We start from the raw sequence: 26,092 nt of genomic DNA, 5'->3' as shown, positions 1-26,092 counted from the left end.
TATCCTGTGTAAACTTCATAACCTTTTTTTAGTTTTTTCCTACGTTAAATCTAAAGCTGTCATCACCAACAAAGGCTTTCACACGAGGAACACACTGTGTTCAGTCATTTTTCTCTGTATCATTACAAACCAATATCCTTCCTATCCTGAAGGTGGAAATTGGGGTCAGGCATTTGAAAATTGGACTCGAACGGGAGCTTCAGCCTAGAAAATGATTTTCTAGGCATTAAAAGAAACAAAAGCGGGCTAACGTTGAGCTGCAACCCCAAACTAAATATGACTGAAAACGCATGGCCATGTTCCGCTCCTTAAATCGGCTTTGTTGCTTTTGAAAAAAGTAAGCGCGCTTTGTAACAAGGTCGTATAAGAAAAGTTCAATTCATATCATTCATACCTCTTAAATTATTACATAATTAATGTCTGGAAGGGATATACGCAAGCCTCAATCTGAGGCTTTCTGGATGAATTCATATCTTTTACTATAGCAAAGTTTTACTCAAAACATCCATTTAGAAGCATTAAAACTTGCAGAGACGACGACTCCAAAGACATTCAGAGTTAAAGACTTTATTTTACAAACATTAGATCTTTTACATTCACGTCCTTAGATTGATTATGAAACACTTAAAGTCAAGAACAACTTCAATTAGCTCCAGGATCATTTAGGACACGCTGTGCTTTGTAATCTGTGACGGCATTTGATCATTTCTGCAGGACCAACAACATGAATAACAGCTCTGTTGACTGATTAAAAGAAAGGAAGAAAGAAAGAAGAAAAAACATGTAGCAGCTTCACAGGCCTCCTCCTGAGACGGAGCCGGGCGCATAATCAAAGCATTTCATTTAATATTCAATTAATTCCACATGAGCCCAGTTTTCAATGTTAGGGGCTGCACAAAGAGCTCCTCCAAGGCTTCACAACCGGGCTTTGACCGGCGTCACCTGGAGGTTCTGCAGCTTCATGGCCATTCCCATGTTCCCAGTGATCTTCAGCTTCCCTTTGAAGAACGCCTGATGCAACCAGAGATAAAGGGACAAAAGATGAAAAGTCCATTTTAATATTTCTTACGAGCAATAGCCGTGACATGTGGGCCTTTTTCACAGAAACGTCAGGTCCCTGATGAAACCCGAAACGGAGAAAAGTTTTATTTTTTAATTAAAATCCAAGCTTTTATTCCTTTATTTTATTTTATTTCCATCGTTTTATTTCCTTTGGCTGGTTTTGTCAGCCGAAGGCTATCAAAATGAGGAGTTTATTTTGCCTCAACTGTGTGCTTGAGGGCACATGTTCTCCGCATACTGATTCTAGTTTATAAGATCTAAAAATCTCCAAATTCTCTCTGCCTCATTGCAAGTCAACTAGGGGATAAAAAAAACAACTCTGTTTAAAGGGAAAACACATAAAACAACACAAGTGCAGCAAAAACCTGGCTACACAAGTTAGCACACCCTTAAAATAATATCTTGAACTAACTTTAAATTAATTTTAGCATTTAATATTAAAACCCAAAAGGGTTATAGGACTGTAAATGAAGGACTAGTACTGGAGAGCTAGTCCCAGCTAGTTTTCTAGGCCTAGAAAGCTAGCTGGGACTAGCTCAACAAATAGCTAGAAAGCTAGCTGGGACTAGCTCAACAACTAGCTAGAACGCTAGCTGGGACTAGCTCAACAACTAGCTAGAAAGCTAGCTGGGACTAGCTCAACAACTAGCTAGAAAGCTAGTTCCAGCTAGCTCAACAACTAGCACTATCTTTGTAGTACTAAACATCATTAAAAGTCCCAAAACCCTCTAACTTTCTAACTAGACTAGATAGAAAGCTAGCAGCTTTCTATCCAAATCGATTAGCTAGCCAGAAATAGCTAGTCTTGCTAGCTAGAAATAGGACTAGCTTTCTAGTCACCAAAACTGCCTTACCAGAAAAAAAATAATAACCAGTTTTGAAAGGAAATCTGTGAGGGAGATTTGAGGAAATTTGGGCAAATATGCCAAAAGTTGCCTCAAGACACTAGTGCAGACTTTTACATCTAAGTTTTATATATTTGTTTCCTTTTTTTAAACGTTTTCTTGCGACGATAAAAATTTTTCAAAAGAAGCATTTGGTATATTTTTAGCTTCAGATTGTGTTGCTGGATTGAATGGAGACTGTAATGGTTCTTGCACTTACTAAATGTATAAACTTAAATAATATCAATACAGCTGCAACGGGAAACATTTAAATTGATTCAGTGTGACATAATGTCTTTTAAACAGTGTATATTAAATGTTTGCTTTCCACTGTGTCACATTAAAAGGCAGAAATGGTTTCGAAGTAATCTAACATTCTAAGATGTCCTAACATGACTAAAAACGTGCATTTAATCAGGTGTGTGTAACTTTTGGATACAAAAAAAGATTTATATATTCGGGCACGATTACACGATCCTAACAGGCTTTCAGCCGGCATTGTAACGACAACAGGTCAGTGTCAAAGGTCATTTCATCTCAGTTCAATTCATTTATGGAAACTGGGAGATTGCTTTTAAAATTTCCCCCTTTCCTCTCATATCAACAATGAAACTGAGTGCAAGATGGCAAACACAGTTGCCATGGAGCAGATGTGTGTCCCCGGGCCATCTCACAGTGGAAATATACATGTACACACACATATATATTGGACCCGACGTGAGCAAACACACCGTTTGTGGGTTCAGCCTTCCTGTCATGAGATCCAGCAGATCCTCGTCTCCAATGGACAGCGTGCAGTCTGCCGTTTGACCTGCAAAATAAAGAAAAGAAGATACTTACAGCAAAACGGATTCACCGCAGCAGTTTCAGCACAAACGCTTCAAGCCGAGTTCAAAAACCACTTGGCGTTTGACAACAGGCATATTACGTTTCAGATCGCAGATGAAAAGCTCATCTCGGTCCCTTATATCGCCGCGCTCGGAACAGAAGGCTCCGATTTGCATTTTGATGAGTTCCAGAGCGGCGGAAAGTCGCCCTGGAAGGAATTGGTTGTTTCCGGTTGCATTTCTTTAGATGGCAATAAGAGGTCAAGGGATGGTTTTTTTGCTTTTTCAGATTATCTGCCTCATATTACACTGTCGTGACATGCTAAAAAAACATATTTCTGTTGTCCAAATTGATTTGTGCTTAAGGGTAATACTGTAAGTTATCTGAATTTTCAAATTTACATGTGCATCGACAGTTGTGCAGTGAAATTTGATCAAAATGGAAGTGCAGTACAAATGATTATATAAAACACTTGACTAATGGTGCAATTTATTTTAATATTTGTTTTCTTGGCATTGACTCTGGTATTCTGTGCCTTGGTACGGTTGGTTATAATATTCCAGTTTTTTCCACATTTTTTCCCAGATAAAATATTATAATAAATCTTGAGGGGGTTTTTTTTATGATGATACATGGTAATCTAAGTGATGTTGGGCCCGGGGGCACCGAGCAGGCTGGGACCGCCCCTGTGCATATGGAGCAAGAGCCGCCGGCGCTCCGACGAATCAACGAGGACACACCACCGAGCTGAAGCAGCGGAATGAAGAAGTGCTAAGTGTGTGAAGTCCTGCCGAGTGGCACATTTATTATTTCTTTTCCCAGTTCAATGAAATGCAAAAACGGAGGGAGGGGGAAGGGGGATTAGAGGAGAAACGTACACGAGAAATAAAAGTAATTAAAAGCAGATCCGAGTCCCTGACAGGTCCTTCACGGACATTGCTGGATTTTCTCTGTTCTGCCAAACCCGCATGTAATCGATTCGCACATTGCCTTTAACTAAACGTCTTATTATACCAAAGGCCTCAGAGGGGGACTCGTTCATCCCGCACAGCGCCTGTGTTTCAAATGAAGAATTAACGCCACTGACGCCCTCCTAAAGAAAGCGCGGAGGCAGGAAACGAAGTGATGAAGGAATGTTTTGTGCCGCCTGCCGTTTATCACATTTCCTCTCCTGGCCTTCTGTCTCGTCCCTTTCGCTCGGGCTCGCAGGTGGGAGAGGCTGAAGCCCGGGAGGAGGAGGAACAAGCAGCGAAATGAGATCTGAGGCCCGGCGGAGAAAGAGAGAGAGAGGAAAATGATCGTGTCACTTTGAATTTAGCTCCTCTCTGCATGCAATCTTTTCTGATTGCAATTCCGAGCTGAAAAGAAATGGCCATAACTTTGAGCTCTGCTTGTACAGCAACACAGTAGCTGAAAGTGCTCAGTGTGCCTGGAGGAGGCGGGGCTTAGTCCCTTTTCATGTCAAGGGGGGATAATATCAAGAGGGATTTAGCATAACACGTCCTCTTTGAGTCCAGAACTGTGGCGGCCGCCTCACCGATGATGTCACCGCTGCAACCTGCAGAGAGCCAACATGCCACGAAGAATTTGCTGCCACGATTATTAATTTTTCTGACTGAACGCATGACCAAGCTTAGTCACTTGTGATATTAAATTAACTTCTTATTTAATAGAAATTGAGTTTTTTCGACAGGAGCGGAGTACAGACAAAGATTTGCGCACCGATTGCTGTTATGGAGACCTGGTGACCAACGGAGGCCGTTCTTTGCCGTAGTTTTCCCAGCAGTGAATTTACCTTCCCTCCCTGCTCACCGAGTGACACCACGGAAGAAATAAAGAGTTTTTTTTACTTGTTTTTTTTGTTTTGTTTTTGTTTTTTACAGACGTGTCCAAACAAAGTCCATCATCTCAAGAGTTTTGAAACTCCCTTAAAAAGGTTGTTTTGCACCACATGAGCTTTTAGTAGCTTTCTGAACATTTCACTCCACTTTGAAGGACACTGCAGAGTTCAGAAATAATGGCCTCGATGCAGGAAGTTTCACCGGGGAGTCCATCTAATGGAGCAGTTTTTTTGGTGGCCACTTAGGAAGCAGCATGTCTAGGATGCAATTCAGCTTATACAACCAACATCCGGCTCTAGATGAACGGCTTCTTCAACAAGTGGATGGCAAGAGGAGTTTTAAGCAGATTCCATCCGTGAACTGCGACCGAGTTCCTACCTTTTCTTGATGTTGTCTTGTTTCTTGTTTCATGCACAACGGGGGAGAATCACTGTCCTTATAGTCCGACAATTGTGTTGTGTGTTCAACACAACACCGAGAGTGTTGTGTTGAACACACGGCTCCAAATTGAACTGGAGAAAATTGGACTGAAATCACTTCAGACTAGAAGAAATTCTTCCCTTTGAGACTTGACTCCATGGTTTTATTGATATCTCTCTTTATTACAGCAATAGCAGGAGAGTAGAACCCTCTTGCTATTGCTGTAGTAGAGATAGCAATAAAAACATGGAGTCAAGTCTCAAAGGGAAGAATTTCTTTTAGTCTGAAGTGATTTCATTCCAATTTTCTCCAGTTCAATTTGGAGCTCAACTTAGCTCAACTAAACATGTTATTTATTTTTGAATTGGGTTTGAGGAAGCAAACCCAGGGAACTCGTTTATATTTGACATTTTGAACAGACAAAAGAAATATCTGGTTGTATAGTCTGTGTTGACCAAGTCATCATGGAGCTACGGATAGAAGTGTTTTTACTTTAGCCTAGGTTGTTAAGTATTTCCTGGGGGGGAAAAAACACAAAGGGAAGAAAAGCAAAGCTACCAAGCACAAACACTCTTGGGTGTGGAAGTTCTTACTGAGGAAGAAAAAAGACTGAGAGTAAGCTGTTCATAACAGCTTACCACTAACTAAAAAGTTAGCTATGCTAACCCTAATGAAAAGCATTACGTTTCAGCTTGTGCGCTACACCAACGTTGCATTTAGTACAAGCTAATGCTAAAGCGCTACATTCAATATAAAATAGTTGAATGCAATATTTGTCTTGCTCCTTGAACATCAACCAGTAGGAGGGCTCCATATTTTCTGTCAGACAGTGTCACATGGGAGAAACTGCAAATATTCATACACTGCTTAATTCCTACCTTTCAACTATAAACAACTATCAGACAACGCACCAGACAGGACGATATAAAGAAAATAAAGCCGTCCAACTTGCTGGCAAAAGCATCAATAAACCACAACAATTTGTCCTCGACTGCAGACTTTCCATTAAGTCCATTCAGACACATACCTGGATCGTTTGTGACAGACCCTCTGCCATTTTTCACATCCACGACCCAGGTAGCCTCTCTCCCATCAGGGCCGTCCTTCACCTTGAAAGCAAACACTCCGCCGACCTTCCTGACGAGTTTCTCTCCTTCCTGAAAGAAATCAACAGGGCGACTCAGAGTCTCTCGACCTTCGGCTGACAGATGGACGGTACCTAAAGTCAGAGTCAGACTGGTGAAAATTAAAATGCATTGCTCTGTTTGCCCAACGCCATACCTGAGGAGGAAAATGCGTCTGCATCTGTCAAGGTACAAAAAGGGATTCTATATAAAGACGCAACGCGGATCGACAGATTACAGAGTGAGAGCCTTATCGTTCAGTGGGAACATGATCTGTTTACGTCCTTCACTATGTGACGCTTTTACGAGCGACTCGGCCAGAAAAGCCAGTCATTACGAGAAGATTCGGTTTTGTTTTCTTTCACATCAGCAGCCGTCCGAGTTCCTTTCTTGACAGCTATTCTGCATTCCTTAAATGGGTTAAAGTTATCGGCTCCTCGCAGGGCAAAAAAAAAAAAAAAAAAAACACCCACATGTTCACTGGGGGAAATCTCTCACTCAAAAAGAAAACAAAAACACCCCCATAATCAAACAGAACGAGCTCTTCAGAAAGGCGATGAGGACCAACGGAGCAGAGAGAGAGAGAAAGAGAGAGAGAGACTTCCTGACAGCTGGGAGAGTGGGAGGTCACACAGCATGACAATGAAGACTTCTCCCTCATCGCCAGGAACATTCACACGTACCGCAATATTTCTCTGCACCGAAGACTGGAAACTGGTTCATCTGAACTCACCACCGCAGTGCCTTGGAGAAGACACCTCAGTGTGTTTTAGTGCAACTTTATGGGTTGGACCAGTGTTTCCCAATTCCAGTCCTCGGGGCCCCCCTGCCTGCATGTTTTAGGTGTTTCCCTTCTGCCACACACCTGGATTGAATCTTTGGGTGATTAACAGGCTCCTGCAGTACTTGGTGGCTGCAGAAGATGTCATGCAATCATTTGAATCAGCTGTTCTGGTGTAGAGGCACATCTAAAACATGCAGAGCAGGGGGTCCCCGCTCTGCATGGGGACCCCCTGCAGAGCGGGTCTAAACACCCGCTCTAAACCAGTCTAAACACTGGTTTAGACTGAGAAGAGGTAGAACAGAATTGTAAGTCGTGAAGAAAAACATTTTAATAAAATATATATATACAGTTGTACTTTTAATTAGAAGTCTGAAAATTGCAGCATGCAGTTGTTTTAAACCACGCTGTGCAGGACACACGTGTGCTGCAGCTACAGCTGGACACATCCAGAGCCCAACATTTGTCCTATGATCTGTTTGAGAAACAGGTCAAGCTCGGTCAGACTGGATTAACCGGCAGTCTTCAGTCGGAAGCTTCTTCAAATGAGCTGCAGTACAGACTGCTACAGGAGATCTTTCCTGCTAACGGCCATCACTATTTACAATAACTCTTAGAAGGATCTCTAATTATTATGAGTTAAAACGTTTAATTTTCCTTTGGGGTTAACAATATATTTTTGAGTTTAATTGAATTTGAACGGCGAGTGTCTAATTTTGACAGTTTCGCTAAAAATTCTAGATTTAATTGAAGTCTGGACTTTGATTGGGCCGTTCTAACAAACAAATGCACTTCAATTCCTAATCCATTCCATTGTGGCTCCAGCTGAATGTTTGTCACTCGCCTACTGGAAGGTGAACAAAAACACAAGTGGAGTGTTGCTTCGATTCATTCACGCATGTCTGACAAATCCTTTAATCGCCCATGGCAACCATACAGCTGTTTAAAACACCTGGTTGGACCTAGCCCCGCCTTCAAGGTGCAGCTGCTCGTCTGTGAGGCACCTTCGTAGCTTCAGCTCCTTCAGACTAGCCAGCAGCAATTAGCAAACACCTGGTAACAGTGGGCATCTGCTGAGAACATTATGTGAGCTCCTGCTCAGTGAAACGCTGGTAAAAACGTTCTTAAAGGGTTAATAGAGGAGCCATGTTGTGATGACTTCTTGAAGGCGGAGCTTCAGAAAGAGCAGGAGCTTCTTAAAAGTGACGAAAGCCCAATTTCAAGGCATTAAATTACAAAGTCAAATTTCTTTTCAGTCATATTTGATTTAGTTACCTCAATGTGCTGTAAAATGGAGCCACGTCGCTAGCATGTTACTGCCCCTTCGAGCCTCTCAACAGCTGCCTCCCTGACCTGTCCGCTGTGTTCCTCTGACTTCATGATGCCGTTTGTTCACTAATGTCCTCCACAAAACCCCTGAGCTGTTGCCGACCGATGACTGAGATTAAATTACACGCCAATTAGGCGTCTCTGGGAGGCAGTTGTTTGCAGTGGTTTGCAATTAGCGGTATCAAAGGCAAATGATTTTTAATTATAAAAGCAAATTAAAAACCGCGTCAGACACACGGGGAGCGCTCACCTCCGTGATTACTGATGGTATGTTTCCCGCTAACGCACAGACAGATGAAGGTCGGGCCTCGGCAAGCTTCACGGCCCCTTTCGTCTGTGGTCAGTCATCCTCTACGGCCAATTTCCCTAACTCAGGGTCAGAGAGGACTTTGGGCTCTTTTGTCCAAGGAGTGACAAAAGATACATGGACACCAGTTTTTAACCATCATGCACTGCTTGGGGGCGGGAAGCTTTGAGCTTTGATAAGGTTCATGACCTTCAGATAGCCCACAACTTTTAATTAGGACTGGGTGATTACAGCAAACACAGTCAATGTATTGCAAGTCGTGCGTCGTCTAAAATGACAAGAGCCTGGCTATTTGAATATGAGTTTCCATAGCAACCACTGCCCAACTCCACCGAGTTGTCTGGAAGCTCCGTTTTTTCCTAGCGAACGTCAGAGTTATGATGGTTTTACCTTTTTCGTTGTGGTTTAGTTGTACTTTGCTGTGACTCGGTTATCTTTAATTAGATTGAAGAAAGTGTTAGCTAGTTCTTACTAGTGAAACATTTAGTTTTACTTCAGGTTTTGTTGGTTATTGGAGTAGTTTTAGGTTTTGTTTGTACTTTGGTTACATTTTTGGCACAGAACTCAATAAGGTCTAAGTATTGTCCTGTGATTGTGTTTACATCAATAAAGAATTAGAAAGAAAAATGCATTCAATTATTGTTGAACAACCAACTGAATCTGGTGCTTTCTCCAAATTTTGTTGCCACGGTTTTGCGGACCAGCGGAGCCGCCAGGGGGAGTAAGAAGTGACGTAATTTACCGACAGATGACACTCTGCTTGTGTGCAAAAAAGAAAATCAATTTCACATCAGTTCAAAAGTCTAATAAATAGATTCATAAACAGGAAAGGTATTTCATCTCTGATTTCAGGATCTTTTAGTTTTATAACCGCACGATATGGTTCCGGTTGGTTAGTCGTTTTTCTCCATTAATTTGCGCTTCAATTTATTTCAGTTGCCAGAAATGTTTTCTCGATTCCCGTTTTCGTTATGTCATTAGTTCTAGTTCACTATGGTAACCGTGGCGAACGTACGGCTCACCATCCACCCACATTCACGCAGAAACCTTCTGGGTTTTCCACGTCCCGACGTCAAAACAGACGCAACTCAACACCAAGTTCAGGTCCAACGGAGGCCAGGGTTTGTCCGATAAACTAATAAAAGACGATTAACTTTAATATCTCTGCCCTCGTCAAACGGTGAGAAATCAGGTTAGAAGTAATTTGCTCAGACGGTTTTCATCCTGATCTCCGCCCTGCTGCTACTTTTAGTTTTTGTTTGTACCGTTTGCCGTATGAGTCATGTTTTGCTTTCATACTTATTAACCAATGTTCCCTCTCCCACTGAAGTATTTATATTAAATCATGTTTAAAAGTACGGCTGTCTGTAACAAACCACATGGTGTGTGTTGCTAGGCTAACGTTCTGGTGGCTCGTCTCTGAGCTGCACGACATGCTGCTGCTCGGCGTGTTTCCTGCGTTCTGTGTCGCCTGTTGATTTACTCGTTTTCATATTCAGCATCTTGGGCTGCACAGTGGCGCAGTTGGTAGAGCTGTTGCCTTGCAGCAAGAAGGTCCTGGATTCGATTCCCGGCCGGGGATCTTTCTGCTCCGCTGGTCCTGTGCATGGTGGGTTCTCTCCGGGTTCTCCGGCTTCCTCCCACAGTCCAAAAACATGACTGTCAGGTTAAATGGTTTCTCTAAATTCTCCCTAGGTGTGAGTGTGTGTATGAATGGTTGTTTGTCTTGTATGTCTTTGTGTTGCCCTGCGACAGACTGGCGACCTGTCCAGGGTGAACCCCGCCTCTCGCCCGGAACGCAGCTGGAGATTGGAACCAGCAACCCTCCTGACCCCATTTAGGGAAGAAGGGTGTAAAGAAAATGGATGGATGGATGGATGGATGGATGGATGGATGGATATTCAGCATCTTCATCCTGACGCTTTCGAGCATTTGTAAAAGTCCTAATATGACACACAATGCAAACAACATGGATAATTTACAATGTTTCAATTCATCTTATCAAAATATAGAGATGATTTGTGGCTAGTTTTGTTCAGTCTTGCGTCACTTTAATGTTTTTTGTTTTTTGTTTTTTTGTCGCTTCGAATCTGAACTTGTGGAGAATAACATCTGAGGTTGGGTGACGTGGAAAAACAGCTGCGAACTGTGTTGCTTTTGTCCAGCTGTTGACAAAAGGAGGTACAAAGTATGAATCAATATTTAAACAACTGATATGTATGTTTTGAATACGGCGACGTGTCAAACCTATATCAGGATATTAACTGTTAGGAGAGCTGGACTTTGAATGTGAGCGATGCGAAATGTAGCAGAAGTTCTCACTTTCTGCATGGAAATGTGCTGTTTTGGTCCAATAATAACCGAAATATGCACTCAGCACAAGAAGGAAAGCAAAAGTTACGCTCGTGACACAAGAACTTCATTTCGATTAGATTTTCTATGTAGAAAAATACACAAAACCAATAAAAACCTGCAGCAGATGGTTCTCAATCTCCTTGAAGACAGGATAAGCTTTAAACCCTTCCAGACTCCCGTCGCCGGAGCTGCTGGCTGCTGAACCGATGATATACCTAGGAGAATTAAAAATAAGTAAGTAAAAACGCAATAGATGCATTCCCACGGAGGTTATGGGTATCAGTTCAGTTCCGTCTACATAAAAAGATAAAAATCACAACTTTTTTTTTTAGAAAACATGCATCCTGGGTGATTTAGTGCAGAACCGCTAATGCTGCGAGCGCTCCTTTAGTGTGATCGAATACACACATCCAGTCCAAACACCCGCTAGCAGAGCACCTCTTAATTGCGGTCGCTGACTTAAGTGGAACTAGAGCGGAGTCAGAGGAGAGCGAGGAGCCGAGCCGCACGGCACAATTAACATTTTTCTCCGTTCCGCTCAACCAGAGATCTCATTTTCTACCACAACATGCGAATACGTAGGTTACAACTGTGGGAGATACAAAGGACGAGATGTCACCAAGGTTTTTTAACAAAACAGCAAAGTGACCTGGGCCTGATTTCTAAATATACACAACGGACCACATTTTGGACTAAATGTAGCAGCGAAAAAAGTGGAGAAAACGTTGGAATTAAAGACAGACAAACACAACTGTGATCTGTAGGGGTGAAGGATTAAACCGCAGCCTCAGGGAGCTCCGGGGAAGATTAAAAACTTTTAGGACTGAACTCTCAGCCGTTTCTGTTGGGAGATGCTGCAGAAACACAGAAAATTCACAACACAAATGCCGACTACATGCAAACGAGGGTTACGAACGGTTGACAGCACTAAGATACGATGCCTTGCAACAGCATTCCCAACCCTTTTTTTATATATATAGATAAGCTGAAACCTCTCAATGGGTATTTGCAGGTTTCAGGAAGTTCAGTTTAAAACTCTGTAAGACCTTTTTAAAATTTGGAATGAAAAAGCCCTAAATATACATTTGTAGTTCTTGGCCACAGCTCTGTGTTTCTCACACTCTCTGCAGTCTTAACCACCGCAGTGCCAAACTTACAGGGGTTTACAGGCAACAGAAGTGATGCTACCGCTAACTAACTACGGTACTAATATAGCCTTGCTAGCTAGGTATACGAGTACCAAGATATTATCCCTAGGTCCTAATATATCTAGGGATACTTGTATTTAAGGCCAAAATTATTTTAATTTTTCTAATTAACTTAACACATTTTAAGGCCTTATTTTCAGATAAATGAATTTTAGACTTTTTAAGGATGCGCAGACACCCTGAAGTACTGATTGGTCTGGTTGTTTGTACCAAGTTTGCATATCTACAGACTAAAACCTACTCTTTGCAAAGCGACTCTGGCTTTAATTTTTATTTTACATTTTTCATTTGATGTCTTTCATTCCTGGGTCCTGTTTAAATTACTTGCAATTTCAAACTCGTGTAAAATTTTTATATGATTGATGGTTTTACTGCCATTTACTAATATTTAACACTTTGGATGGGAGTCGTTTCTCAACAAATCAGCAATTTCACCCTGGTGATCAATAAAGCAACTTTCTGATTCGGATCAATTAAGCGCCACGTTGTGCTTGTCTACCACATTAAACACGTCAAACGTCACACAGTTGGTTTCCGAAAAGACGCAGAAGGAGTTAAATGGATACAAATACCGTCGCCGTGTGCTGGAATAATGTCACAAAGTGGTTCTGACGGGTCACCTGGACTCCTGTGGGAACCCCATCTTGTAGATGGTGACGACAACGGCTCCCCCCAGGCCAATGTTGTGCTGCAGGGCCACGTTGGCTCCGGGGACCTGCCTCCTGCCAGCCTGTCCTCGCAGCTGCCAGCACAGCTCGGCACACTGAGCCAGCCCTAGGAGGAACGAACACGAACACACACACACACACACACACACACACACAGACAGAGGCTGATGATGTCTACATTACAGGAAAAACCTGCCTGTAAGGTTTTTCTGAGCTTACAATGATCGTCGTCGTCAGCATACGGACAAAATGCGGCGAAGGAAACGGCGGAACGTCTGCTAGGCTTCCTTTTATGAACTCGCATGTTTAAATCCAGAAAAAGATTGTCTTTTGAACGGCAGGAAGGCCACAAAGGAACAACTCTGATATGAGCTGTGCTCACAGCAGAATCACAACCCTGCTCATACCACCTCATTTTTGGTAAACTTTGCGAAAGCATAAATCTAGCTGTTAAAGTGGGGGTATTATGTGTTTTTCCGGGCGTTTTATAGCACAATCAAGTAACTGTGTCACCTTGAGTTGTGATAAATTTGCTGCATATAACATTCTGTGTTCTGCTCTCTGTGTACCTGTGTTGACCTTTTTAGTTGTTGCTCCAATAATAAGAAAAAGAATATAAAAGAAAAAGTAAAAAAAAAAAAAAGGAAATCTGCTCATCACCAATATGCTTTGCTCAGATGTGGACAAACTGAAGTAAAAAGGGAAGGGTTCTGGAAGGATAATGACAAGAAAAAAGATGCTGCAGGATTGAGCTTGATCTGAAGTTGCTGCTAAATCCTGAAATCAGAACAGAAACAGAAAAAAAGGCAAAAAAGTGCTACAGTTACAATAAAGCAATCTCTACCCTTAAAAAAACCCAAAAACAAACATTGACTTTCCAATTTGACGTCTTAAAATTGGACCACTGTCTCTTCCACCAGGTGTTTGCAAATTGCTGCTGGCTAGTCTGAAGGAGCCGAGTGAGGGAGCTGTGAGAGACGAGTGTTTAGCTGAAGGCTGCAGCTCCGAGGAGGAGCTTTGTGAAAACTGGCGGAGCTTTGTAGAAATGAGCGGGGCTTTGTGGGAGCAAATGCTTAGGCACCCCCAAATGGTTGCCACGGGAGATTCAGTGATTTCTCAAACATTCCTGGAACAATTAAACCAAAACTCTAGGCATGTTTCTGATGAGGAAATAACATTCTAACATGATATAAACCAAAAAAATGTAAAAATAAAAAAATGGCAATCTTATGAAACACTGCCGTTTAAAAAAAAAAAAGAAGTATGTGATCATAACTTAATTTCTATAGCAAGGTTTGTTGCACAAATTCTTTGAGGGGGAAACTCATTTAAAGAGACAGACGCCATTTTCCCGATCTTGCTAGCAGAATTCTCTTCTTATTGCTGCTACTTATTTACATTTCTTTTAAACATTGACAGCTGGTCAGGCTGATTCAAGTGTCCAATTATAACTCTGCTGCTAAAAACTGTAATAAAGTTGATTAATATAGATGGAAACGTCAGATGCAGCAACCTTGATGCAAACAGACAGCAGGTTGCCACTGGAGAATGTTCAAAAAGGAAGAGCAATTACAGCAATTTAGTTGTTCAATTTAAGAAATCGGGACATACGACTGGAAAAACTAAAGCTATCGGACTGAGAGAGGCGCCATGACGACTGCTAATCTGATCTGAAATTTATTAGCCCGAATGCTAATTAGGAGATCTGCAGATAGCTCCTCTGGGAAGATGTAAAGAGTCGGCGGATAAATAGGTCTTGCTAGGTATTAAATAATCAGCAAAACATTACAACCACTCACTTCACGTTGCAGAAAAACTAAATCTTACCAGGGACTTTTAGTCCAGTTTCCAGTTTAGTACCCTAGAAATTAGACAAAACTTACTTTCAAGTAACATTTCAGCAAGAAATAGGAGCTTGTTTGAAGTAATTAATTCCTTAATATTGATGAAAAAGTTGCAGTTCCACTGGCTGATTATTTCACTTTTAATTAGTTTTTTTTCCATGTATATAAAGGGATTGTTGACTTAAAACAAACTGCTGTTTTTTCTTGCTGATAAGTTAATTTTAAGGTAGTTCTTGTCTTAATTCCAGTGTACTAAGAGTAAAACTACATTAAAAATACTTAAGATGTGTGTCTTTTTTTCCAATGTTGGATGTTTTACCCTATATCTTACTTTTACAAATCAACCATGATTAACATAATTTGGCTTTTTTGACAAAAATATATATATATATATTTTATTAAAACAAATAAAATTTAAAAAAATGCTTTGTTTATGACAATATTCAGTTTCTGGATGTCATGAGAATCATTTGAAAGAGGATCCATCGGCAAGTGAGCCAACAGCTCAGAGCGATCGAAGGAGGGAAGCGCCGACGACTCGATCTGGGAAATCGTGTGACTAAAGAAGGACAAGCAGTGAAACTAGATACAAAAGTATAAAGCAGACAGACAGAAATGGGCTCCTCTCCTGATGCTGGACCAGTGGCCCAGTCTGCTTGTTGTCAGTGATTGGAAAATGTGAACAGATTGCAGAAGAGAGGATGCGGGCCGGTATCCGTCATGCAGGCCAAGCGTCACTTTAACCCACTTCCAGTCTGGCTGTCCACCAACGGGAGACAGTTGCCCTCTAGTGGCCACAGTGGAAACTTTTCAGAGTCAAAATGTACATTTCCAGAAAAGAAAATCACAAAATGAACAAGCAAAAAAAAGAAAAGAAAAAAAGTTCAATTTCTGAAACCAATAAGCAAAGTAAAAAGGGAGGATGGACAACGATGAGGTCTGCGTACCTGTTGCACCCAGAGGATGTCCTTTAGAGATGAGACCGCCGCTGGGGTTGATCACAAACTTCCCTCCGTACGTGTTGTCCCCTCTGTCAACCAGTTCTCCTGCTTTACCTGGAAAACACAAACGGGGCAACAGCCGGTTGATGCACGCGCCAAAACTGGATCTTTATAGAAGCAGGACATTTTAAAGCTAGGAATAATCTACGTCTGCGTCAGCAAAGGTGGGGAATAAAATGAAAGCCAGCTGAACTGTTTGGCTCACTGTGCTGGAAAACCGAATACCAGCCTGAACAGTAGAGCATAGAGGTGGATGCATCATGCTGTGGGGTGTCTTTTTTCAGCAGGGACATGGAACAGAGTAGAAATTTGGTAACGAATGCGGTTGTTAAATTTTTAAGCGTTTTTTTTTTCATGTGATAAATTGATATTCAGTGACGCATTAAAACACCAGCGGTATAGTTTTAGATCTTTCTTTCTTATTAAGTTAGAACCTATACTTTTTTTTCCCTCTATACATCTCAACATCCCACAGAAAGAAACATTTTCTTTCTCCAGTTTTATGTTTTTCTTTATTTTAAAATCTAAAAACAGAAATGGAATGGCATTCTTTAAAAAAAGAATAATAATAATAATTTTTGTTAAGTAGACGATAATCAAATAAGTTTAAGTTGTCCATATTTGCGCACTTACACTAATTGTAAATTAAACATTATGAAGTGTTCAAAATGACTTTATTTTTGAAAAACTAACACCGGATACTTCCTGTCTGGCTGTGAACCTGGCTGCTTTCAGGAGTTAAGTAAAACTCGAGGCGACAATCTGAAGTAGAGGGAGAGGAAAGGTGAAAGAAAATGACCTCAGACGAAATGTTTAGCTAACGTCTGTGAAAACGTCCCAAACGTTGACACACGTTGCATTTGAACAACACGAACGCAGTTAACATCAGCAGCGTCAGACAGAAACTTTAAAGGCTTTAAAAACTCCAAGAGGAAACCCCGACGAGTACAGAAAACCCGCTTTACCTTCTTCACACAAGCCCAGAGCCTCGTATGTGATGAGCTCGTTGGCGGAGAAGCAGTCGTGCAGCTCGACCACGTCGACGTCGCCCGGCTTCAGGCCCGCCGCCTCGAAGCACTTCTTAGCCGCCAGCCGAGACATGTCGTACCCCACCTGCACGCCACGGGGGGAAAAAAACGCTCACGGCTCTCGAATCTGTCCGTTAGTCATCAGAGCAGGTTCATTTGGCGCAGCGTACCATCTTAATGCAGCTGTTTTCGCTGAATGTGGAGGGAAAGTCCGTCACCATCTCCTGAGCCACGATCTCCACCGCCTGGTTTTCAAGGCGGTGCTTCCTAACGAAGGCCTCGCTGGCCAAAACCGCAGCTCCGGCGCCGTCTGAAGTTGGGCTGTAAGGAGAAAACATTCCTCTGGTTAATCGCTGCTTCTAAAGCCAACAGTTCCTACTAGTACAATTTGGAAGGAAATGAATTTTGTTGAGGGATAATGCACATTAATATTTCTGTAAATGCACCAGAAGTAGCCAAAAAGGTATTTTTCCATCTGTTGTCCCTGAACAAATAAAGGTTAAACAAAACAAGGTTAAAATGACAACTACCCTAATTTACAATCCAGCATAACAGTAAATATAAAAAAAAAGGAAACTACAACATAATTATTAGAAAAGGTGTAACTGATTTTCCTACCAGCACTGCAGCAGAGTTAGAAAGTCAAACACCTTCCTGGAGTTCATCACCTGCTCCAAGCTGTATTCGTCCTGGAACTGGGAATACCTGCAGACGATATAGGATAAAAAATGGTGTAACACACAAAAGTAAAACCCAGGGACACAAACTGCTACTTCCCCTCCATCTTACGGGTTATTTGTGGAATGCTTGTGGTTTTTCCAGGCAATCTTGGCAAAGTGTTCTGGTTTTGTACCTAAGAAAAAGTGAGGAAAAACAAAAACTAAAAAAATCCAATTTCAAAAAACAAATAAACAGTTTTGCTATGTCAGCATTTATATACAGTAAGTAGTCACCAAATGACAATAATGTGATAAAAAAAAAATAATTTTTAAATCGCTTGAATGTAATCTTACATGTAAGATAATAGATAATAGTCAGCAAACATTCGCTAATCCGCTAACAGTGGAGCTAATTTTTATCTTAGCACTTCGGCTAACTTTGAAAGTATGTAGCGTCTTTAGTTCCTACAAGTTATTTTTTCCTGGATAAACTCTAAAGAGCAGATTTACTGTATTATTGATACAGACACAAATTACATCCCATCATTACTGATTAACCCGAACAGAAAAACGAAGGAGCTGCCATGTTGATTTATCGTCACCAGTGTGACCAACTCTCAAACAGCAGGTGTTGTTCTGGAGCACAAAGTTGCGCTTTAACACAACACTGAAGCATGAAATGATCTCAGCAATGACCTTACAGAAACAATTATTGCTGCTCACATCTATTATGTTTTATTCCGTACACAAATTTAAGCTAATAACATTTTTTTAAAAGTACCGTATTTCTCCATGTGCTCCCTGCCGGCGTTGCCAAACATCTGCGGCGCTCCTGGTGCCGCCGCCATCCCATAGCGGTTGATCATCACCTCCATATGCTTGTCCATTGGATTGGTCCGATCCATGTACTGAAAAAAAGGAAAAAGAGAAAGACATAAAATCAGTTTGCAGCTACATAGCATAAATAACGTATGAAAAAAAAAGAAGAAAATGACCGGGGTTTTGACCATTTTCCTGGAGAAATTTTAGAATTTTAAAGAGTCTTCAGTTCTGTTGCTGTAATTTCACATCATAAGATGCAAAACATTCACAAAGAAGGAAGAAAGGGCAGAAGACAAGGGAAATAATGAAGCAGAGGGATGGGATGAACCAAATAATGAAGGGAGAAAGGAGAGACGCAGTCAGTTCTGCTGCTCATGAAGAAATGAGTCGTACCTTTGAGGTCAAGGAGCCTCTCTCCATCTTCTCAAAACCAAGAGCGAGCACGCAGTCGGCAAGACCTGCAAGACGTGGATTCAATTAGAGCAGGGGGTTGGAGTCTACTGCAAAGGTTGTTGCTACTTGATGTTTGTTTTTCTAAACTGACATTATTAGACTCAAGTGGTCGGGCATAAGTTCTGTTTATCCAAAAGATACGCCGTCTTGTCTGGTTTTCTTGAAAAAAAAAAAAAAGAAAAAAAAAAGGGTTGTTTTCACATTTGACAGCCCGGTGGACTTGGTTCTACTGGGGATAGAAATTTCAACATTTGCTAAATTTTCAGCTGGTGCGCTTCACTTTCACACCACACCGTATCAAATGATCCAAACCAAAAAAATCCAAAACCTGTTCCCACCCCTCGCCTGTGGAGGCGCTGCGCCAAGAACCGCAGCAGGAAATGACACGAAAATCTACAGGGCGCTGCTTTCGTCTTCACAAAATGTAAACAAAAATGAGGTGATGTCATATGTTCACAGCTGGAGGATTTCTCTTGTCATTATTAAAAAGACCACAAACCGTTTCTCGCTCCAGAGCAAGACTCGAGTTTGTTACCCAGAATGCTCTGCACCGTAGTCCGCTTGCGTACCCGAACCGTGCCAGAGTTCACTTCAACCAGGTTTTTAGGTGGACCAGAGTTCACTTTTTTTGGTTCGACTGCGCAGTTCACAAATCCCCCAAAATGAACCGGACTTTCTGAGCAAACGGACTAGAGTTGGACCAAAGCGGACTGAACAGGGCTGGCGTGAACGCGCCCCAAAGTCTGGCGCTTCTTTTCTGGGACTCACCTCCCTGGATCAGCTGACGAGCCATAAAGAGAGCGGTGGAGCCGGTGGAGCAGTTGTTGTTCACGTTGACGATGGGGATTCCCGTCAGGCCCAAGCTGTGGTAAATCGCTCTCTGTCCACATGTGGAGTCCCCTTTAGCAATAAAACAGACGTTAGCATTCAGGCCTACTGAAATCTGTAATACAGGAATTTTTATATAAAGGAATTTTTTATATAAAAAAAAAACAAACAGATTTCACTGAGAGTCTTACCGTAAACATACCCTACACAGGCCTGTTCAATGGCCGAATACGGGATCTTTGCATCTTTTAGAGCTTTTTCACCTACGAAACCCACAAACACGGATCATACATGGTTTGTATGTCACATAACATAAAAAAACAACAACAAAGTCAAGGTTCTGGAGTGGCCAATCGTTAGAGAATTGTCATCATTTATGGCTGTGCACATGTGTTCTAAATGAAATCGAGCTCCATCTTGTTGCATCAATGATCACCTGCTTCTTTAGCCATGTCAGGGTAGTCATAGTCCCCTCTGGCTCCAGGCTTGTCAAACTGCAGAAAAACACAAAACCGATCAGTGGTTCTGAACATCAGAAATTATAACCTGGTACTTTACTACGTTCTCTCTTCAAATTGTTAGGGGTTCCCCCTTCCCCTGCTTTTATGTCAATAAACTACATCCTTTGTGCCAAAAATTAAAAAAATATGACCCAAAAACTCTGCAAGTCATTTTTTTGTTTGTTTGTTTTCTGAAAACTTATCAGTAAAACAGACAGATCTACATACAACCCCCAAAACGTTACACACTCATCTGATTAAAACATCAGAAGAATTTCATAGTGGTTAACTCTGTATTTATTATATATTTAATACATGCTTCTACATATTTTGTTATGTATTCAGGCCACAAACAAAGAAAGTAAAGACATAACAAAAAGTGCCATCAGCAGAATTCAAAGGATTTTGTTTCTGCCATGAATATTTTTTTTTTTTTTTTTTTTATTCTTAGAAAGTCTAACTTAGGCCGCTGAAAGCTAGTTGCAAAAAGGGGGCTAACCAACCCTCTCAGAGAGACGACCTCTGGCCCACTTTGAAAACTCTCTGGACTTTGAACTATGACCCACTGGTGCCGCAACAGAAAGCACAGCTCTATCAATCCGCAAAACTGTCATATTGAAGCCTGAATTTAGCTTCCAGAGTTGGGCAGTGACCATTTATGAACCTAATATTAATAAGAATTCTGTTTCATTCGGGGTGATGGTGTTTGTAAATGTCTCAGGCTGTTCTACCATGAATAGACGGGTTTGATAACAGCATGGAAACTTTCAGTAGCAAGTTCATAGTCTGGAATTAGCCTCCGATGCTAACGTTCAAACTTCTCAGCGCCTGGTCGGAAGTACTACGCTGCAAGTCGAAGCAGGTGAGTAAAGAATAAAAATATTACCTTCGTCATGCCCACACCGATAACAAACACTCTGTTCTTTTTTCCAGGTGCCATGGTTGTTCTTTTCCCCACTAGCCCTGATTTCAGAGAGGAAAAACAGCGGCTGTGACAGCATCGGGAGACGACGCCTACCAACATAGATCGTCTATTACATACGAGATGCGTCGCTTACCTGGAAAAAAAGTTGAACGACTGAACTAGGAAACAAATTTAGATTTAACTATTGTTAAAGTGGACATATCACGCTTTTAAGTCATTCCTTCATAATACTTACAGTCAATTTGAAGCACAACTGCAATGCTTTGGTTCCTCGTTATTGTGGCTCCACAAACATTCCTCGTTAAACTCGTATGCTGCGTTCTCTTTAAAAGTGAATGAGACATTTCACGCCCCGCCCCATCCAGGTCGCAGAGAGCTCCACTCCACCCCCTTCGGCCATTTTTGTAGTTTGATAGCAGCGACGCGATTATCTACCGGCCGAGAAACTTTTTATTTCAAAGTTTATTAAAGACGTCAACAACGGAAGACTTTCCATCCAGCCGTACATGATGGCGCTAGAGTCTGACCCAGAGCAGGAAAACATTCAGAACCACGCATTCAAATTAATTTTACTAATGCCACATTTAATAAATTGCAATATGCTTATAATTTGATTTACTGATATATTTGAGGCTTTAATAATTTAATTGTGGAGTACAGCCCTCCACATTACCCAAAAGGTGTGCTTTCAATTGTGTGTATATGCAAGGCAAACAGAGATGATGATTATTTCTTTTAGATATTAAATGCTAATTTTACATTACAAACAATAAGTCTCTCAACAAAAAGACGTGATAGGCAGAAAAAACGTCCAACGGGTAAGACCTCTTCCACTGTGATATGTGATAATCCAAAAATGTCACCTAAAACAGCTTAATTTAGCTTTAAGAATTGTAAGTCCACCTTTTGAAAAGAACAATCACTTTTTAAAATCAATCAACCTTCACCTGACTGGAAAACCAGTTATCAGCCCTTGTGAAAAAAAATATGAAAAACTAAAGTTGTAATATATTTGTAATCAATTACTTTTGAAGAAAATGTTTTTAAAGTGAACTATGATGAAGAAAAAAAAAACATCTGAAGTCATCATCTTCACTTTTATTAAAACAATGCACAAGGTTCATGTCTATTGAGCATAATCCACCAAACGTAAACGAACATCAACACTTGACGAATCGATGCGTGACCTCATAGATTCCCACAGACTCCTTGGCTTTGTCATCGTAGTCGTTCCAGTCCTAAAATGCGCAACAAGAGGACTTTTTTTTTTAAATAAAGTAAAATAGACATATTAAGAAAGAAAAGTAACAATCTCGGGAACAGTCGGAACAGATAGTGGATTAATAATCTAACAAAATAACTTTGGGGACAAGGAGGCCACAATGTTCTTACCTTTTCTAGCAGGTTGACTTCAGGAAATGGCGTTCCAGTCTCGGCTCCCTCTGCAGCAAAACCGGCCTGCGGGAGGAGAGGTGGTGCTATATTCAATTCAATCCAAACTTTATTAAAAGAGAGTAACCTTGTCCACACTAGAGATAAATTTTTTTTTTTTTAAAAAGCACACCAGGGTACCAACGACGTAAAAGTGATTTTAATGTTATGCCCGAGTAATGTAGCACTTTTGTACAAAAAAAAAATAAAAAAATCCAGTGAATCAGTAACCGCCATTAAAAATAAATAAATAAAAAAACAGTAAAAAAAATTATTACAGTAGGTGTTTTTACATCTAAATCCTACTAATTGAACTAAATGCAGTCTAGGAGTTTTACAGAACTTGGAAGTTTTTCTTTAATCCGCCCGATCAGGAAAAAAAAAAAAACACAGAAAGATTCTCACCTGCGGCTGGAAGTCAACCGGCTCCAGGCCCCGACACTCGAACTGCACCATCGTCTTGAATTTGTCGTTGTCCGACGCCTTCATTCCAGAGAACGTGCAGCGCCGTGAGAATCAAAAACACACACAGTCACACACTCTGTTTATTATAAAGGAGATGGATTTAAAAGGAAAACGGAAAAAACAAACAAACAAAAAAAACTATATAATCAAAAAAGAAAACAATGAAGTTCCTGGAAATATATATGATATGTTTTCTAAAATTGTATTATGAACATACAGGAGGAGAGACGTGTGTACATTCTAGAAACTATCGGCACAAGTTCTGAGAGCAGCCAACGATTATTTGATTTGACATTTGATTATTCTGACGATTAATCGGAAAACAAAATCGCCACATTCTGCTGATTTTCCATTCAATTGCCTATGCCTTTTTTATACAATATCAGAAATACACTGAAGACATAAACAATTTCATTCCTTTCTTGAATAAGAAAATAAACATTTTATTGCATAAAATGCAACAACAGCGTTCCTTTAGTGAACGCTTGATCATTTGTCGCAAACAATGTGACAAATGATTGCATCGTTAGAGGTTTTTCCATTTGTATATATATATATATATATATATATATATATATTTTTTTTTTTTACACAGTTTTGTCTTAATTACTGCTCTGGGTGTGTTGTTTTTTCAGAAAATGGTCTTTTTAAGTGCCTGTGTATTTGATGTGTAACGATTAATCAGTTACTAAATTCATTGACAGTTATTTCAATAACCAATTAATCACAATTAATCCAATTAATTGTTTCCATCCTAAAAAAAAAAAGAACAAAGAAAACAAAAAAATTAACAGTATGCTGGAAAAACTGAGCCGTGGTAGGCCATGTTTAACACCTGGTACCAGACGGTCTACTTACATTATAAGGGGTAATGGTGTCTCTCAGGATATCTGCGATGGAGAAAATTGGCCTCCGATTAGTTCAAACATCTCACACGGGCAGCTGACACGTTTAATGACGCACTCATGCGCACCTATCGAATTCTCCCTCGCACAAAGTTTGCATTTCTGGACCATGCTGGCGCTCCCTCGGCCTCCTTTCAGCGGAACGCTCTCCTGTCGACACAGAGACCGGGAGAATGTTGATATACGGGACGGCGAATGTTTTTGTTTTTGGCTGTTTTTTTTTTATGAAGTTTTTCTACTTACCATTAGAGTCACATACTGCCATTTATCCGGGACCTCCCCACAGTTTCCACACTTTAGCTGAAGGCGGGAGGAGAAAACGACAAGTGAGCGCGTGAGCAGAGTGACAGAACATGAAGTGGCTCCGGTGGTCCGCTGACGTCCTGGCCTTAACTCCACGGTGCGTTCAAGTCGCAAAGGTTTCCTACGTATTTTTAGTTTTTTGTCAATTTCATCGTCTTTTTACTGTTTAAATTTTTTTTTTTTTTTTTTTTTTTTAAATGCTACAATAAAATCAAATTGCAATCAGGAAATTTCAGCATCGTCTTAAACTCCTGCTTGTATGCGAAAGAGCACAGAACGAGCAACAACAGCGTGGTTTTGCTTCTCTTCGCTATGCTGGTGGTGCATTTGGGCCGCTGTAAATAAAATGGAAACAAATAAAAAAAATAAATACAAGAAAACAACATTATAAAGTTGGAAATTTGTCAGAAAAAAAAATCTTACTTAATTTTACTCTCATTTTAAAGTCACACTTTTGTGACAAAAAGATGTGCATCCCCTACGTTTACCACCTCTACCCTAGAGGAGTCCTGACTTAATTATTTTAGGAAATTTTCTAACTATGAGTATTATTTTTCTAAAACGTTGCTCACATTGCTATGTCACACATATTTTTAATATTGCAAATATATGTCCTTAAGAATAAAAATGTATCTTCATTTTATTTAAAATGTACAACTTTGACATAAAAGAATATCCAAGTTTTTTTCTTGCAAATATGTCTAATCAGTCCCAAGGTTTATTTGATTTTCTTTGCAGAAATTTACTTCTCTGTGGAAGTCAGTTACCGACAATGACACTAATACTCCTCCATACATTTCTTACCAGGGACGGTCAGCTTTGGGTTTTTGTCTGTCACTGCCATAATACATAACTTATGTGGGAAGATAATTATTTTCATTCAAGTGTGTATTTTTTTGTAACTTTTACCCTTCATCTGGGTTACATAAAACAATAACCCAGATGAAGCCAGGTGTATTTGTCCATATGGATTTTACTTGAACTGCCAGATAAGATAAAAAAATATTTTAAAAATTTCCGCAAGATTCTTTATTTTGACTTTGATCGTTCTTTAATTGACATTTTCTCCTTTCATATTGTGATCTTTAATAGGAAGTAAGCAATGCCCCCCTCTCAAGTTTGATGATTAAGGCTATATAAATCCAAATTGAGGTTTTCTGAAATATAGACCGCAACATCAGAACAATTATGAAAAAATATATAAAAATGTTAGTCATGGGGAATGCTGCTGACATGGCAGAGAAAAACTCAGCGCACCACTCTCCCCCCTGCCTGGTTGTTTTTAGCATGCCTAGTGCTGTTTCTGAGGCAGCTACACAGCAAACTACATTATACACATGCGTGCAGCTCAAATTGAATTCCTCATTGATCTGAAACTGAATGGGATCAATCAGCAAAGGACACGGAGCAGTTTTCGACAGTGAATTAAAAAACCAGGGGTATAAATAAAAGCATATTAGCATTCTCGCCATCCTACCTTCAGAAACCAGCGGAAGTCTTCCCCCAGCGGCCTTACATTTGTCACATTTTCCAGGTTGGCTTTGAACTGCAGCCCGAACTTCTGTCATGAAACAGAGAGGAGTTAGAACTGAGACAGAACGAGCCGAACGTGCGCGCTTTGGGTCAGAACCCTGCAGCAGGGGCGACACATACCACCATCTTGACGCTCCAATGATGGCAGCCGTCTTTGAGGCGTTCAGGAATCCTCGAAATTTGTGACTTTTACTACTTATCGGTACTGAAAGTGGTCTGAGTAATGCGTCAAAGTTAATAGTTTGCTGCTTTGTTCGGGGCTTACCGAAACTCGCCCAGTTTTACGTAAAAATACATATAAGTTTTCCTCCTTTTTAACAAAGACTTCAACCTAAAAACGCAAACATTGTGGAGCCAAACAAGCTAGTTTGAACGAACATGTAAATCCGGTTTGAAAAAGGTCCGTTTTAAAAACAAATACTTACTTGTGAATAAAAAAATTGCTAATTCACCGTTGACTTAGTGTATCTTGATATTATGAATGTACCTTTACTACTGAACACGTCAACCCCACAACACTTGCGCTCCCTCTAGAGGCCAAAGTGAACCATTTTGATGTTAGAACGTCGGCTCAGAAATCTTGCGCCT

General features: G+C 40.7%; 2 protein-coding genes across 4 annotated transcripts; both read right to left on the bottom strand.

Annotated features, from left to right (window-relative positions):
• Window positions 1-551: 551 nt before the first annotated feature.
• Window positions 552-21,202, bottom strand: scp2a (sterol carrier protein 2a). Of its 2 annotated transcripts, none has more exons than XM_044135016.1 (17): window positions 21,103-21,202; window positions 20,829-21,000; window positions 19,879-19,936; window positions 19,634-19,705; window positions 19,383-19,514; window positions 18,555-18,619; window positions 18,121-18,247; window positions 17,470-17,533; window positions 17,299-17,385; window positions 16,851-17,001; window positions 16,618-16,765; window positions 15,599-15,706; window positions 12,760-12,913; window positions 11,047-11,146; window positions 6,063-6,192; window positions 2,678-2,757; window positions 552-1,011 (listed from the first exon to the last, which is right to left on the bottom strand). In XM_044135016.1, exons 2-17 carry the CDS (start codon window positions 20,964-20,966, stop codon window positions 916-918), a joined length of 1,710 nt encoding a protein of 569 aa, XP_043990951.1. In that variant the 5' UTR covers window positions 20,967-21,000; window positions 21,103-21,202; the 3' UTR covers window positions 552-915. The 2 variants fall into 2 exon arrangements, with proteins under 2 accessions (XP_043990951.1, XP_043990950.1); XM_044135015.1 differs by having other exon boundaries at window positions 20,829-20,905; window positions 21,103-21,171.
• Window positions 21,203-21,950: 748 nt separating this feature from the next.
• Window positions 21,951-26,001, bottom strand: czib (CXXC motif containing zinc binding protein). 2 transcript variants are annotated; one of them, XM_044135019.1, is made up of 8 exons: window positions 25,625-26,001; window positions 25,449-25,532; window positions 23,912-23,968; window positions 23,737-23,818; window positions 23,622-23,653; window positions 22,704-22,781; window positions 22,260-22,325; window positions 21,951-22,126 (listed from the first exon to the last, which is right to left on the bottom strand). In XM_044135019.1, the coding sequence occupies exons 1-8, from the start codon at window positions 25,628-25,630 to the stop codon at window positions 22,106-22,108; spliced, it is 426 nt and encodes a 141-aa protein (XP_043990954.1). In that variant the 5' UTR covers window positions 25,631-26,001; the 3' UTR covers window positions 21,951-22,105. The 2 variants fall into 2 exon arrangements, with proteins under 2 accessions (XP_043990954.1, XP_043990953.1); XM_044135018.1 differs by having other exon boundaries at window positions 21,951-22,105; window positions 25,625-25,995.
• Window positions 26,002-26,092: the final 91 nt, after the last annotated feature.

Source organism: Gambusia affinis, linkage group LG12 (assembly GCF_019740435.1).
Source record: "Gambusia affinis linkage group LG12, SWU_Gaff_1.0, whole genome shotgun sequence".
Taxonomy (NCBI): domain Eukaryota; kingdom Metazoa; phylum Chordata; class Actinopteri; order Cyprinodontiformes; family Poeciliidae; genus Gambusia; species Gambusia affinis.
The sequence above is the reverse complement of the archived record's forward strand: the minus strand, read 5'-3'. Positions and strand labels throughout refer to the sequence as shown.